Source organism: Melanotaenia boesemani, chromosome 8, assembly GCF_017639745.1.
Source record: "Melanotaenia boesemani isolate fMelBoe1 chromosome 8, fMelBoe1.pri, whole genome shotgun sequence".
NCBI lineage: Eukaryota > Metazoa > Chordata > Actinopteri > Atheriniformes > Melanotaeniidae > Melanotaenia > Melanotaenia boesemani.
The window spans coordinates 3016585-3033463 of record NC_055689.1 but is presented as its reverse complement, the minus strand read 5'-3'; the positions used below and the strand labels follow the sequence as shown (position 1 = coordinate 3033463).

At 49.7% G+C, this 16879-nt stretch overlaps 1 protein-coding gene across 1 annotated transcript; it reads right to left on the bottom strand.

Annotated features, from left to right (window-relative positions):
- Window positions 1-8468: 8468 nt before the first annotated feature.
- Window positions 8469-12227, bottom strand: LOC121644302 (keratin-associated protein 5-5-like). Its single transcript, XM_041992166.1, has 4 exons — window positions 12194-12227; window positions 10335-10492; window positions 9676-9873; window positions 8469-8519 (listed from the first exon to the last, which is right to left on the bottom strand). Exons 1-4 carry the CDS (start codon window positions 12225-12227, stop codon window positions 8469-8471), a joined length of 441 nt encoding a protein of 146 aa, XP_041848100.1.
- Between the last annotated feature and the right edge of the window lie 4652 nt (window positions 12228-16879).

Sequence of the window (16879 nt, the reverse complement as noted above, 5' to 3'; positions counted from 1 at the left end):
GACACCCTGGGACCCAGGGTATGGCCCGGGGGCAGGGGGTTGCAGGGGTTTGAAGGAGGGCTGAGTGGGATTTGAGGGATTATAGGGAGAGGTGCTGGGGTGTGAGACAGGGATGCCTGTATGTTGTGTGTGTGTATGTACTTTGGATGATGTTTGTGTGGATGTGGGGGTATGTTTGTGTGTGTGTGTATATGCATGTGTTAGGATGAGTGAGGGTGTGTCTGGGGAGTGAGAGTGGGAGGGTTGGATGCTGTGTGAGTGTTTATATTGTGTGGGTGGGGCTGAGAGGGCATATATGAGTTAGGATGAGTGGGAGTGTGCAAGGAAACAGGTGTCCCCATCCCCTCATTCCCCGTTAGGGGTGTAGGTACTTTCTAGGGTTGGTGGCGGCTCACTGGCTGTGGTCCCTGAGTGGCCCGGTTGTGGGGGGGTGGCCTCTCCTGGCCTGTCTTGCCCTGGGGAGCCTTCTGGGGAGTGGGGGTGCCTAATGCCACTAGAGGCTCATCATCCAGAGGGAAGTTTGCTTCCTTCTGGACGTACATCCCCGGACCCCTCTTACTTCCCGCTCTCTCTGTTTCACACACACACACACACCCACACACACACACACACACACACGTAGGGAGTTGGGAGGCGTGGAGCCATGCGGGGTAGAACGAAGGGGACCATTCAGTGGTCTCCTTGGATGCACCCCGTGGCGACTCGCCTCTCAGTTTTGATTGCACCAAGACACCAAAACACAAGAAACACAACACACAAACAACACCTGGGGGGCATGGCATGCGGTGCATGTCGGGCGGGGCCACTTAGATGGCCCGGCTCCCGGCTCATTGCAGTCACTGCTCCTCAATTTTAATTGCCAAAACACACACTATCTAAACAGTCAGGACCGGGGAGGGAGAGGGTATTGGGGACCTCTCACACCCCTGTTCCCCCTGTATGTGGCCGGGGGCGGGCGGGGGGAGGTGGTTGCACTGGGGCCGGGTCCCGGGGTGGCTGCGCTGGTGGGCTGCTGGCTCTGTGGGTGTTGGGTCAAGGGGGGGTGCTTGGGGCTCGCTGTCCTCTGGTCCCCCTGGGGTGTCCCCCACGGGGCATGGTGGGTGGGTTGTGTGTGGCGTGACTGTGTGGTGGTGAGTGATTGTGGGTGCTACGTGGGGGAGGGTGTGAGTGTGGGGTTATATAGGGTGCAGGTGAGGAGTGGGGGGAGGGGGCCGATAGCAAAGATGTGTGTGCTGGACTGCGCCGGGTGGCTGTCTGGGGGGTCCTGGTCCTCCTAGGCATGTTGCGGGCCCTCTGCCTATAGGGGGTGGAGCGGCCGCCTCTGGGCTCCTGGGGCCCTGGGCCCTTCGCTTGGGCTGCCCTGGGTAGCCGGTCCCTGGCGGGGGCTGGCGGCTGCTGATCTTGGCTCTTGCTGGGGCTCTCCTCTGCCGCCCTTCGGGTGGGGCTGGAGTCATCTTTGTGGTGGGGTGGCATGGGTTGGTGCTCCGGGTCTGCTGCTGGGGGCCCGGGCCTCTGGCCCTGGTCTGCCTCTGGCCTCTGTGGAGGCGTGGTCGCATTTGCATGATCTCACTCATCACTCTTCATCACTGATCACTCCTTGTTTCTCATGCTCTGCATGCTGACACAGTCACTGAGTTGTCCAGTGGGTTTTAATACTAAGTGATAATTATTTTTTTTATTTTTCCTGTGAGTTAGTATCTGGTCGCTGTTATGTCTTTTTGATTTGGTTATTACTTAAAAACTCTTAATGACTAGTTTTTTTCTGTGTGTGTGTTTCTGCTTTTGTAAAAGTTGTAGGAAATTTTCTGGTGTGTTCGTGTACAGGTGTAACAGTTTGTTGTCTGGTGATGGTGTGGATTGAAGGGTCGTTGCCTTCTGTCTGTGATGTTTTTGTCTCCTTTCTTCTTTCCCTTTTGCTCTTTTTTCTATTTTCCATCTTCTTCTGTCCCCTCCAGTCAGGTCCAGCAAGATTACATAGATTCCGTGATTCAAAGTAAATAAATAAATAAATTAATCATATTATCAAGAGGAGCCTTACCCATAGGCCTCCCCTTGGCAGAGCAAATTTGTTCAGCACGATACAACAACCAGATTATCATTTTGCTTGCTATGATGCTGGACAGTACAAGTTAAAAAAAAAAGCCACATAACACTAATGCTAAGCTGCACAGTACGTTTAGTAATACCTGCATACATAACCCAACACTCACATTTATTAATTCAAGTACATTTAACATTCAACACAGGCACACAACATTATGCATACATGTACATACACTTACACACACACACATACACACATACACACATACACACATATACATACACATTTATATCAACAAGAAGCATCCAACACTCACCTTTTCTCCACAAGCATGACCACACTTAGATTTATCACGTGGAATGTGCACGGAGCTGGGACCAGAGAGAAGAGACTAAAAATCTTTAATAGATTAAATGATCTGCAGGCAGACATTGTGTTCTTACAGGAGATTCATATGACAAAAACATCAGTGGACGCCCTCTCTACAACAGTTTCCTCATGTTTACTCTGCCTGTTATAACTCCAGACAGAGAGGGGTAGCCATTCTGATAAATAGAAAAGTAACATTCACAGAAATCAGCTTTATTACAGATCCAGAAGGGAGATTCATCATAGTAAAATTATCTATTCAAAATATGATGCTAAGCTAACTTATATGGCCCAAATGTTGATGATCCCCCCTTCTTTCACTCTTTCTTCACATCACTTTCTGAACATGCAGATAGCACACTAACCACAGGAGGGGATTTTAACATGGTTCTGGGCTCAGCTGATAGATTTAATAACACTGTAAACCATTGAAACTGGCAATCCACAAACACTGTTAAACAATATATGGAGGATTTTGGACATTGCGATATATGGCGGACTTATCACCCTCATATCAGAGAGTACGCCTTCTTTTCCTCAGTTCACCATTCATACTCTAGGCTAGATTATTTTCTGGTTAGCAGCTCTTTGGTAAGTGAGATTTCAGAGACCCAGATTCACCCTATCACTATCAGCAACCATGCACCAGTTTCCTTCACTTTGAGGAACACAAGAATCACACCATCAGCTAAAAGCTGGAAATTTAATACAGCGTTGCTTAAAGATCCCGACTTTATCAGCTACTTCACAAAAGAATGGGCTATATACTTAGAAAACAATGACAAACCAGGAGTCCCAGCATGTGTTCTGTGGGAAGCAGGGAAGGCGGTAATGCGAGGCAAAATTATCTCTTCTGCATCACATAAAAAAAAGAAAGAAAACTCCAAAATATTAGAATTAGAACTAAGAACTAAATCATCAGAGGATGCCTACAGTGCTTCACCAGATGAACCAACGATGAACCAAATAAGGAAGGCTAGACTTGAATTAAATGAAATAATTAACAAGAGAACAGAATTTCTGGTGCAAAGATTACACTTGGAGACATTTCAACATAGTAATAAATCTGGAAGATTTTTAGCTAATCAGTTGAAAATAAAAAAAGAAAAATCTACCATCAGCTGTTAAAGATTCAGTAGGTAATATTACGCATGACCCAGATGCAATAAACAACATCTTTAGAGACTTCTATAAAACTCTGTATACATTACACTTAGATCCATCCAGAGATGGGAGGTCTTCACCTTCAAGTTACAAGCAAGTCCAAGTCAATCTTTATGAGAACCAAGCAAGTCAAGTCGAGTCACTGCTCTTTGCCAAGCAAGTCAAGTCGAGTCACTGCTTTTGGTCTGCAAGTCGTGTCAAGTCATACATTTAATTAGCCAAGTTTTACAGATTAAAAGTTTAAAGAGTCTTAAACTGTGGGACTTTATTATTATATATTTACCAACAAACAATTTGTAGGGCCACACAGAGCTAAGTTTTTTAAAATAAAAATATAAAAAATAAATAAATGAAATAATAAATAAAAAGTAGTTTTCCTGTCATTTTTGCTTGACCATTTAAGTCACTTGAAAAACAAGCACAGAAACACATGGATAAAAAACACAACAGCATCACCCCTGTCATATACTTAGCAAATACAGGATGTTAAATTTTGAAAAGAAAACTAGCTTATATGTCTGTTTTTCAAAATTATGCAAAACTGCACCCTAAGCACTTTGTTTAGATGACCTCTGAAAAAATGAATAGCAGCAAGACCAACCTATTGGGGGCAGTGCAGTCTTCAAAATCATAAAATAACTTTCATAAAGCAATTAAGTCCCCACACATCTGAAAACATACAAACTTTTGTAAGTGAGGTAAAAAGTAAGGTATCGGTGGGCCAACAATGTCAACACTGACCAATATTTTGTTCTTGTTTTCTTTTCTTGTACTCGAACATGCATACTGTATATTTGTATTGTTTCGTGGTATATTTCTGAACACATTCCCCACCAAACAAAGCCTGAACTGAAAAACAACAACAACCTTCAAGTTATACTTAAGGCCTATTATTAGACTGTGCACATACATAAGTGGAACTACAAACTGATATCACGCAACATTTCTTCCTATTAAATGAATAAATCCAATCACAGTGCATTGCATTTGCAAAAAATTAAATTGGACAGAACTTTGTCACTCATTTGTGAGCGATGTGGTCGCATTATCACCCCTCCATGGCTGAATACACGCTCAACTGGTGCACTTGATGCAGACTGCCACCTTGAACAAAGAGGGTAGTACGTGCCTGTTCATGGCCCAAAAATGAAGGGCGTTCTGTCCATCACAAATATCCAAATAGTGGTTCAGTTGAATTAGAGGACTGGAACATGAATCTCTTTTCTGTTTCTTGCGGTAAGCTGTAAACAGTCCAGACTGAAGCTCTGCTTCTGACTCTGTTACTTGGTCCTCCTGCTGCTGGGTAGGGGGAGGAGATGGGGTAGCCTTGTATGCCTCTTGAATAATCAAGTCTGAAAAGCACAAAACAGAAATCACAAACTGTTTTAAAAACTGAGTACAAACAGCACATCATTGCACAAGTTACCCATTAATCTATATACTAAAATAATCAATCTAATTCACAGTCCAAATCTGTTATATTGAAGTTTAACTGTATTTACCATCAAAACATACCTTTAATCATTGTAGACACAGCCTCCTTGGTCTTTTCAGGTGCCATAACATCATGGATTAGCCACATGGTGCCAAAAGAAGGATCCAGTAGAGCGGCTTTGAGGTAAGTCATTTCAAGTCATTCAGCTCAAGTCCGAGTCAAGTCTAAAGTCATGAAGAGAAAGTCGAGTCTTTTTGGAACATTTGTCAAGCAAGTCACAAGTCCTAAAAATAGCAGCTCGAGTCCGACTCGAGTCAAGTCATGTGACTCGAGTCTCCCATCTCTGGATCCATCAGACGATATCCATAATTTCTTAATATAGATCTTCCAGGTTTACAGCAGGAACAAGTCACGGCCTTAAATTCCCCCCTCACAGTGGAGGAGCTACATGAAGCCCTTAAGCATACGCCCTGTAAAAAAGCACCAGGTCCAGATGGCTTCCCTGCAGAGTTCTATAAAGAATTCTGGTCAAAACTGGCCCCTACATTTTTCAAAATGGTGACACAAGTAAAGAAAAATGGTTACTTACCCCCAAACACAAACTCTGCCACCATTACTGTACTATTAAAACCAGGTAAAGACCCCACAATACCATCTAGCTACAGACCCATATCGCTGATAAATGCTGACCTTAAAATAGTCTGCAAAGCATTAGCTGGAAGGTTAGAGAAAGTAACTCCTCTCATTATACACCCTGATCAAACAGGCTTTATTAAGGGCAGATATTTCTCTGTTAACATGCGGAGACTAATTAATATAATAGATTACTCTACCATCAATAACCTGGAAACAATAATAGTTTCTTTAGATGCAGAGAAAGCTTTTGATCGTGTTAACTGGAAATATTTACTAGCTACTTTAAACAGATTCAGCTTTGGACCATCTTTCATTAACTGAATTAAAATCTTATACATTTCCCCTAATGCGAGTGTCAGAACAAACCTCTCCAAGTTTTAATTTACAAAGGGGCACCAGACAAGTGTTACACAGGACTCCAAGGAGACAAAAGCAGGTTAACTATTTTATTACAGAACAGAACTCAGAGGAAGGATCATACTGATACCAATACTGGAAGTGGTAATGGGGTTGCGGAAGCCAGGAACGGAGAGGGAGTGAGTCCTTGATGTGTAGGTTAAGGTCCGACAAGGAGTGACTGAACTGGTTGAGTATATAAGGGCTAGTGAGACAATGGGGAACAGGTGTGACAGGTTGGGTGGATTGGAGAGCTGGGATCAGGGACAGGTGTGGAGAATCAGGGGAGTGCTGGAGAATCAGGGGAGTGCTGGAGGAGTGGCAGGACAGACTGTAACAGTACCCCCCCCTCCAGAAGGCCGGATTCCAGACGGCCCGGGAGGACGACAGGAGGGCTGTGACAACAGGAGCTGGAGTTCTGGCGGACGACCATAAGGGGGAGACAACCACAACCAGCGTCCCGTAGGATGGGAAAACCTGGACCGGATCCTTGGAGGACGCCCTGGAGGATGAGCAGGCCAGGGCCGGGACCTGGGAGGCCGGACTGACTGGGACCGGATCTCTGGAGGACAGCCCAGAGGGCGAGCAGACCAGGGCTGGGACCTGGGAGGCCGGACTGACTGGGACCGGACCTTTGGAGGACGGCCGGGAGGATGAGCAGACCAGGGCCGGGTCATGGAAGGAGGACGACCAGACCAGGGCCGGGTCATGGAAGGAGGACGACCCGGAGGACGAGCAGAACAGGGACGGGTCATGGAAGGAGGACGACCGGGAGGGCGTGTGGGCCTGGGGCTGACCCCTGGCGGACGGGCATGCTCGGACCGGAGCTCCGGAGAACAGGCTGGGTGGATCTCTGGCGGCGGCTGAGCAGGCTGGACCTCCGGCGGCTGAGCAGGCTGGACCTCCGGCGGACTGCCAGAGGGCTGCTCAGGCTGGAGCTGGAGCTCAGGCGGACGGCCTGAGGGATGCACTGGCGGGAGCTGGAGCTCAGGCTGACGGCCTGAGGGATGCACTGGCGGGAGCTGGAGCTCAGGCGGACGGCCTGAGGGATGCACGGGCTGGAGCTGGAGCTCAGGCGGACGGCCTGAGGGATGCACGGGCTGGAGCTGGAGCTCAGGCGGACGGCCTGAGGGATGCACGGGCTGGAGCTGGAGCTCAGGCGGACGGCCTGAGGGATGCACTGGCGGGAGCTGGAGCTCAGGCGGACGGCCTGAGGGATGCACGGGCTGGAGCTGGAGCTCAGGCGGACGGCCTGAGGGATGCACGGGCTGGAGCTGGAGCTCAGGCGGACGGCCTGAGGGATGCACGGGCAGGAGCTGGAGCTCAGGCGGACGGCCTGAGGGATGCACGGGCTGGAGCTGGAGCTCAGGCGGACGGCCTGAGTGTAGCAGATTCCAGCGTCTTCAAAATAAAGATTGGAACTTTTGTTTAATCATGACTGAATTAAACATCTTTGAGGATTTTTCTCTCCTTACAGACCAACAGTCATACTCCCAAAGTGGGGGTCTGACTCAAATTTATGACTTGGTTTCCAGCTCCACAGGTCAACAAAGGTCAACTCTCCCCAACCTGGACTGGAAAGGACTTCATTAGGTTATTTACGAGACCTGGGAAATTTCTGAACTTTAATCTTCTGCAACATAAATTTGCTTTTTAGTTAACAACCAAAGGGTCCCAGATGCAACTTCATCCAAGATGTCCACTTTGAAACTGTTTCTTACTAAATTTGTGTGTCGCTTCAACTGATAAGCGGAAACCCCCTTTAACAGAACACCTGGACACACCAAGAAACGTTTATCGTAACATTCCAGAGGGTAATAAAGTGATTTAATGTTCCTCTGTGTTCCCGCACAGAGAAGACAAAGACTTTGTGTGAAAAGTAAAAGATCATACTTTACTAGTCTAAAATGTTCATTTAAATAGATACATATATATATATATATGTGTGTGTTTTATCTTGATACCATGCACATGCATATAATCATTATCATTTTGTACAAGGTTTAATCAACAAGCTTGATTAATTGGTGACCTGAAACTTTATTACTGTGTTTGTGTGAGATATAACCTTTTTAGTATTTTCTTGTCTTTTCGATGATTCACTGGATTTTAATGATGTCTCATTTAAGGATTTAATAACTTGGATATATAGATATATTCACAAAATGTTTAATTTGATAACTCTTTACAAAATGATCAGGCCAGCCCCTCTGTATCTGCTATCTGACCCAAAACCAGCCCACAAGACTGTTATTGGTCAAGATAATGGTCACACCATGGAGTGGGTCTCCAAAACTAACACTTTTTGAACTCAGAACAAAGAGTTTAGTTAGTTCTGTTCTTCCTTTTTGTTGCTCTTCCCTTTTTGGTCCTCGCTGCTTCAAGTTGACTTCAAGTTCTCTGCTCTTGGAGGCTCTCTCCAAGTCAACCCATCCTCTCCAGACATGGCTCTCTTCCAAAGTTAGGACACTTGGCCTGAACGCCAGAGAGAAAGGGAGAAATGCTACCAGAGAATTAAGTTTGTAGTGATATGAAGCACATCACCCGATTCTAAGTTAGTGCCTGCATTAAGATGCACGATCCATTTTGTTCCCTTTTTTGGACTGAGTAACTCTGTTAGTTCATTCCTTTTTTTCCAGCTAATACTTCGCTTTTCTTGAGTTTTTATCTTTTGGACTTTTAATATAGATCCTAAATAGATCCTACAGAGTTTCTGGACTGACCTAAAGCTGGACCTTTTCATCTTTGCTATATCACCCCAAGTCATTCACTGTCCATCATTGATACCACCAGCCGAGCCGCGGGAGAGTCCGCGACCGCAGAGCTGCCTGATCCAAACCTTCGGACCACCACGTGACGCATCTTCTGGCCTTCTGGAAGTCGCTCAGGATCCAAACCACCTGTGCCAACTTCATAGTCACCACAACGGTCGTAAGTCGGCTCGATCCAAACAGAACCGGACGAATCCTGCTCGGATCAATTCTCTGCTTATCTGCTCCCAGAATAGTTGGTTGTCTGACAGTGACCTTAGTACTTCTACATCTTAGTTAAACCTCCAGTTAAACAGATGAGATTCAGTTTTCCCTCTTTTTCTTTTAGGATTTAGAGATCTTTTTCAGTCCTGAACCTTAGTTTAATTAACACTGCAGGTTAATTAACTTTTGTTCATTTCTTGCTTACATTTCATTCATTCTGACACATTGAAATAAGATTTTGGTTTGAACTCCATATTCTGCATTTTACAATGTTTTATTCATTTTCCCATGCGGAGTCCTTTGTACATATTTCCTTTTCCTGTATGCATTATTAGTTTAGTAATAAATATTTCATATTTATCCTAAACTGGCCTGTTATTGTGAATTTCTCCTTTGAACCATGTTATGGGTCCCTTCGATGTAAGAATTCCCATTAGTAGCGTCCTGAGACTGATTGATAACTGATGATTTGACTAGCTTGATTTAATTAATTTATTAAATTAATTTAGTTCTCTAATGGTGTCCACACAGCCATTAGGTTAGGATAAAGCTACCTGTGTGGTGGTGCCCCCGAGGAAAATAACATAATTCCAAGAAACTATTAAAATCAATCATTTTATTAAACATCTTTAATGTTTAATGACGCTAAACGCTACACGAGGGATGCACTGGCTGGAGCTGGATGTCTGGCAGGCGCGCAGACATGAGCTGGATCTCTGGCAGGCGCGCTGACAGGAGCTCGATCTCTGGCAGGCGCGCTGACTGGAGCTGGATCTCTGGCAGGCGCGCTGACTGGAGCTCTGAGAGGTGTGCCGACTGAAGCTGGAGCGCAGAGAGGGGCGCAGACAGGAGCTCTGAAAGACAGAGACATGTTAATAATAATTCTGGCGGGCGACCGGGAGGTCGCACGGACTGGAGCTGAGTCTCTGGCGGGCGACCGGGAGGTCGCACGGACTGGAGCTGAGTCTCTGGCGGGCGACCGGGAGGTCGCACGGACTGGAGCAGGGAACAGAAAGGACCCAGAGGCTTGAGAGGAGCGTCCCGCTTGGAGACCCCCTGGGAGACTGGAGCCACTGGTTGGAGAGGAGCGTCCTTAATAAAAACCTCCTCGGAGACAGGAGCTGACAGGCTGGACAGAACCAGGGGCTGGAGAGGAGCGTCTTGCTCTGAGACCCCCTCGGAGACAGGAGCTGACAGGCTGGACAGAACCAGGGGCTGGAGAGGAGCGTCTTGCTCTGAGACCCCCTCGGAGGCTGGACCCACTGGCAGGAGAGAAGCGTCGAAACCGTCGACCTCCTCGGAGACTTGAGCTGACCTCGGACTTGTAAGCGCCGGGCAGGACCGTTGCGCTGGCGTCGGAGGTAGAATTGGAGCAGCCTGTGGAGTAGACGTCGGAGACCGAGCAGGACCAGTTCATGGCATCGGTGTCGGACGTGGGAGAGCCGGTGAAGACCGGGGAGCAGGCACGGGAGGCTGCTGGACAGGAGCAAACCGGGGCTGTGGAGTTGGACGCTGTAGAGCCGGGACTGACCGTTGCTGTGGCGTCGGACACTGTAGAGCCGGGGCTGACCGGGGAGCAGGCGTCGGAGGCTGCGGAGCAGAACTGGACGGGGAAGCAGACATGGGAGTCCATAGGGCCGGGGCTGATCGTGGCTGTGGCATCAGACGCTGTAGAGCCGGAGCAGACGTCAGCTCAGTGGACGTGAGCCTGGGAGCTGGAGGCGACACAGGGGACGTGAGCCTGGGAGCTGGAGGCGACACTGGGGACGTGAGCCTGGGAGCTGGACCTCGCCGGATTGCCAACTTGGAACCCTGGAATGGCGACCCGCCAGAGAAACTGTCCCAAAGACTTATCATTTGATCCAGCCATCTCCTCATCTCAGCCTCAGTGGAAAAGGGTGGTCCAGTGTCGAGGAATCCATTTCTCATTCTCCTTCCTCGGCTCATTCTGTAGTTGGTCGGACCTTCTGTTACACAGGACTCCAAGGAGACAAGAGCAGGTTAACTATTTTATTACAGAACAGTACTCAGAGGAAGGATCATACTGATACCAATACTGGAAGTGGTAATGGGGTTGCGGAAGCCAGGAACGGAGAGGGAGTGAGTCCTTGATGTGTAGGTTAAGGTCCGACAAGGAGTGACTGAACTGGTGGAGTATATAAGGGCTAGTGAGACAATAGGGAACAGGTGTGACAGGTTGGGTGGATTGGAGAGCTGGGATCAGGGACAGGTGTGGAGAATCAGGGGAGTGCCGGAGAATCAGGGGAGTGCTGGAGGAGTGGCAGGACAGACTGTAACAACAAGGTTGTCCACTATCCCCCTCACTTTTTTGCTATATTTATTGAACCGCTAGCCGCTGCAATTAGACAAAATCAAGCTATTAAAGGCATTCAGTCCAAAAATATAATTCATAAAATAAGTCTTTATGCTGATGATGTTTTACTATTCCTCCAGAACTCACAAACCTCTCTATATGAAACAATCTCACTAATTAATAAATTCTCATCACTCTCAGACTACTCCATTAAGAGTACAGTTCTACCCATCAACTGTAGCTTTCAGAATCTACCCAACATCACCTTACAATCAGGTAACATTAGATACCTGGGTGTAAATATTCCCTCCAGGCTCTCAGAACTAACAAAACTTAATCACATCCACGTTCTTAAGACTATAGAAGATGCTCGCTGGAAATCTCTACCCATTTCAACTCATGGGGAGAGTTGCCACTATAAAAATGATGGTTCTACCCAAAATCAACTATTTGTTTTCTATGATTCCTATGAAATCTCCCTCCACCTGGTTTAAAGACCCTGCCTGGGACTCGGGGGGCTTGGTTGCCCTGGGCATGCCATCGGGGTCGGGCTGATCCGATGCCGGGCAGGTACCCTTGGGATTACGATGTGTCCTTAGGGACGAAAGGAGGGGTAGGGGGAAGGGTGGCGGCGGGGGTCCTGGTGGGCAGTGGGGGGGATTAGGGCTCATGGGGACATGTTCTTGTCCCTGGGGTGCCTAGCCTTGGTGTTGCATTGGCGTGGCCAGCGGTGGTTTTGCCTGGTGTGGTTGGGCCCCGTTGGGTTTCTGGGCGGGGCTCTGCTGGGGGAAATGGGTGGCCCTTGGGCCAGTGGGGTGCGGCCCACGCCGCGGCGCCCAGCGCCTGCTGAGCCTATTCACCGTCGCTCTGTGTTGCCCGGTGCCCCTGCCCCATTGCGCCGGGTGTTACAATCTGTCCTGTCACTCCAGCACTCCCCTGTCCTGCCACTCCTCCATTCACTCATCACTTCCCTGATCCTCCACACCAGTTCCAGATCCCCATCAGTAATCAAGTCAACCTGCCACACCTGTCTTCCTTTATTCCCCAGTCCTTTATATACCCCACCGGTTCAGTCACTCCTGGTCGGACCTTAAACCACACACCTCAAGGACTCACTCCTGTCCCGTCTCCAGATTCCTCACGTCCCTATTGGTAATAGTATGTGTATCTGCAACATTCCATTCTGTAAATAAATCTGTTGAACATCCTCCTGTCTTCCTGGAGTCCAAGTGTAACAGAAGGTCCGACCTACAACAGAATGAGCCGAGGAAGGAGAACGAGGGAAGGACTCCTCCACACTGGACCTCCCTTCACCACTGAGGCTGAGATGAGAGAATGGCTGGATCTGATGATCTCTCTCAGGGGCAGTTTCTCTGGCTGGTCGCCATTCCAGGGTTCCAGGTTGGCGATCCGGAGAGGTCCAGCTCCCAGGCTCACGTCCCCAGTGTCGCCTCCAGCTCCCAGGCTCACGTCCCCAGTGTCGCCTCCAGCTCCCAGGCTCACGTTCCCTGTGTCGCCTCCAGCTCCCAGGCTCACGTCCCCTGTGTCGCCGCCAGCTCCCAGGCTCACGTCCCCAGTGTCGCCGCCAGCTCCCAGGCTCACGTCCCCTGAGCCTGTTCCCTGGTCCTGTCTGGCTCTACAGCGTCCGACGCCCCAGCAACGGTCAGTTCCGGCTCCACAGCGTCCGACGCCACAGCCACGATCAGCCCCGGTCCTACAGACTCCCATGTCTGCTTCCCAGTCCTGTTCTGCTCTGCCTCCTCCGACGCCTGCTCCCCGGTCAGCCCCGGCTCTACAGTGTCCGACGCCACAGCAACGGTCAGTCCCGGCTCTACAGCGTCCTACACCACAGCCCCGGTCTGCACCAGCCCTGCAGCCTTCTCCGCCTGCTTCCCAGTCCGGTCCGGCTCTACAGTGCCAGACGCCACAGCAACGGTCAGTCCCGGCTCTTCTGCGTCTGACACCACAGCCCCGGTCTGTTCCTGTCCTGCAGCCTCCCGTGCCTGCTCCCCGGTCTTCACCGGATCTCCCACGTCATACACCGATGCCACGGATTGTTCCTGCTCGGTCTCCGACGTCTGCTCCACGGGCTGCACCATTACCTCCGACACCAGCGCAACGGTCCTGTCCGGCGCTCACCAGTCCGAGGTCAGCTCAAGTCTCCGAGGAGGTCGAAGGATTCGACGCTCCTCTCCCGCCAGTGGGTGCAGTCTCCGAGGGGGTCTCAGAGCGAGACGCTCCTCTCCAGCCCCTGGTTCTGTCCAGCCAGTCAGTTCCTGTCTCCGAGGAGGTAGATGGTTTCTGCGCTCCTCTCCTGCCAGTGGCTCCGGTCTCCAAGGGGGTCTCCAAGTGGTACGCTCCTCTCCAGCCTCTGGGTCCTTCCTGTTTCCCGCTCCTGTCAGTGCGACCTTCCCGTCGCCCACCAGAGACTCAGCTCCAGTCAGTGCGACCTTCCCGTCGCCCACCAGAGACTCAGCTCCAGTCAGTGCGACCTTCCCGTCGCCCACCAGAGACTCAGCTCCAGTCAGTGCGACCTTCCCGTCGCCTGCCAGAGACTCAGCTCCAGTCAGTGCGACCTTCCCGTCGCCCGCCAGAGACTCAGCTCCAGTCAGTGCGACCTTCCCGTCGCCTGCCAGAGACTCAGCTCCAGTCAGTGCGACCTTCCCGTCGCCCGCCAGAGACTCAGCTCCAGTCAGTGCGACCTCCCGGTCGCCCACCAGAATTATCATTAACATGTCTCTGTCTTCCAGAGCTCCTGTCTGCACCCCTCTCTGCCCTCCAGCTTCAGTCTGTGTGCCTCCCTGCATTCCAGCTTCAGTCGGCACACCTCTCAGAGCTCCAGTCAGCGCGCCAGCCAGAGATCCAGCTCCAGTCAGCGCGCCAGCCAGAGATCCAGCTCCAGTCAGCGCGCCTCCCAGAGATCCTGCTCCAGTCAGCTCGACCGCCAGAGATCCCGTCTGCCCGTCCGCCGCCAGAGATCCAGTCTGCTCGTCCGCCGGTGCTCTGGTCCGTGCCTGCTCAGCGTCCGGTGATCCAGCCAACCTGTTCTCCAGAGCTCCGGTCCGAGCATGCCCGTCCGCCAGGGGTTAGCCCCAGGCCTACTCGTCCTCCGGGTCGTCCTCCTTCCATGACCCGGCCCTGGTCTGCTCGTCCTCCGGGTCGTCCTCCTTCCATGACCCGGCCCTGGTCTGCTCGTCCTCCGGGTCGTCTTCCTTCCATGACCCGGCCCTGGTCTGCTCGTCCTCCGGGTCGTCTTCCTTCCATGACCCGGCCCTGGTCTGCTCGTCCTCCGGGTCGTCTTCCTTCCATGACCCGGCCCTGGTCTGCTCGTCCTCCGGGTCGTCTTCCTTCCATGACCCGGCCCTGGTCTGCTCGTCCTCCGGGTCGTCTTCCTTCCATGACCCGGCCCTGGTCTGCTCGTCCTCCGGGTCGTCTTCCTTCCATGACCCGGCCCTGGTCTGCTCGTCCTCCGGGTCGTCTTCCTTCCATGACCCGGCCCTGGTCTGCTCGTCCTCCGGGGCGTCCTCCAAGGATCCGGTCCAGGTTTTCCCGTCCTCCTGGACGCCCACCGAAGTTTTGGGTGTTTTGTCTCCCCCTTGTGGTCGTCCGCCAGGGCTCCAGCTCCTGTCCTCACCGCCCTCCTGTCGTCCTCCCAGGCCGTCTGGAATCCGGCCTTCTGGAGGGGGGGGTACTGTTACAATCTGTCCTGTCACTCCAGCACTTCCCTGTCCTGCCACTCCTCCATTCACTCATCACTTCCCTGATCCTCCACACCAGTTCCAGATCCCCATCAGTAATCAAGTCAACCTGCCACACCTGTCTTCCTTTATTCCCCAGTCCTTTATATACCCCACCGGTTCAGTCACTCCTGGTCGGACCTTAAACCACACACCTCAAGGACTCACTCCTGTCCCGTCTCCAGATTCCTCACGTCCCTATTGGTAATAGTATGTGTATCTGCAACATTCCATTCTGTAAATAAATCTGTTGAACATCCTCCTGTCTTCCTGGAGTCCAAGTGTAACACCAGGGGGCTCCAGTCTGGGGGCCCCTCTGCTCTGGTCTGAGTGGGCCATTGCTTTGTCTGCTTTGGCTGTCCTGAGCTTAGTGCTCTGTGGACCTGCTGGGCCTTTGGGGCCTCGAGCTTCCCCCGTCCCCCACTGAGTTGCGGTGTGATCATGGCCCCCTTGCAAGCACACATTTCTTCCTTGTTGCATGGCCACACGTGCATGCTCACAAACGTGCATGCTCACAAACGTGCTCGCCTCTCCATCTGCTTCTGACTAGATGTAGCTGATGTTTGTGTGTTGGTACGTTTCTCTGCAGGTATGTTGGATGACTGTTGTACTTTTTCATATAATCATTATCCTATTTTTCTTTATGTATCATGTAGTACTGTGGTAGTTTATATTGTTTTTTGTTTTTTTTTTGTGGTGTGTTTTAGGCAGCCTAGACAACTGTTTTTTTTACACATTTTAATCCTGTCCTTTTCTCCCTTTTTTCCCTTTTCCTCTATCTCCCTGTCAGGTTCGGCACTGACATATACAGACAAAAGAAAATAAGATTAAAATAAAAATAATAAAAATATCAAGGGTAGCCATGTATATAACATGTCTCCCTTGGTAGAGCAAATCTGTCAAGCAAAATATGGCACCCAGACCATCGTTCTGTATGTTAGGATGCTGGACAGGACAGGGTAAAAAAAAAAAGAAAAAAAAAAAGTGAAGTTTTAGGGAGTTTGTCCTGTTGGAGAACCAGACCACGAAGGAAACTGATCTCCCCTGCATCCTTTTTTAAATACACTTTCTGGTCGCAGTGATCAATAATTAATAATCTTTTTTTTTTTTACATATTGGATTTACATTTTTATTTTGGACACTGTGGAGAAAAACAAAATATAGGACATGTCCTGTCAGGGTTCAACAGAATAAATTAAAATAAACAAACCTAAATGTTCTGGTGACAATGATACTGATACAATGATATGATGTCCATGTGTTGTGACAAGCACCACCTTGCCTTAATTTTCTTTTGAGGATGAACTGGTTGATTATCAGGAAGAGGAAGAAGTGGATGAGGACTTTGTTAGATCCACAAGGACGGCCGATAGACCTTTTTGAACAGCAGCTTGCCACAGCCTTGCTACAGCTGGAATATTTGGTGCATGTCCCAGGTATTGCTGTTGATGCATTTTTATATGAGCTGAACAATTTTTTAACTCTGCTTCACTCTCAGTTTCCAGTGGAGTTGTAAAAGAGGTTCTTGATCAACATAAGGTTCAACTTGAAGACAATTTAGTTAAGGATATAACAACTGCATTACCTTCATCCAATCCAATTTGATCCCTCTCATGAGGGATTGTTATTATTGCAGGGCAATATATTATAGTTGCAGGGCAGGAAGCAGCATCTCCTTTGGGGTGTAGGGTAGAGAGAAGTGGTCCTCTATTCTTAAATCTGCCCTTCTCCATTTGATGGCTTATCCCTTGTAACTTTTGCTTATCCTTGTTAGCTCCTGCTGCGCTTTGTCATTGTAATGCAGTGTGT

Coding starts and splice junctions, on each gene's coding strand:
- LOC121644302 (XM_041992166.1), bottom strand. CDS start 12,227: ATGGGGCAGGGGCACCGGGCAACACAGAGCGACG. Junction 9,874..10,334: donor CCGGCGCTTACAAGTCCGAG/GTCAGCTCAAGT, acceptor TCTGTCTTTCAG/AGCTCCTGTCTGCGCCCCTC. Junction 8,520..9,675: donor CCAGCCAGTGCATCCCTCGT/GTAGCGTTTAGC, acceptor TCTGGCGTTCAG/GCCAAGTGTCCTAACTTTGG.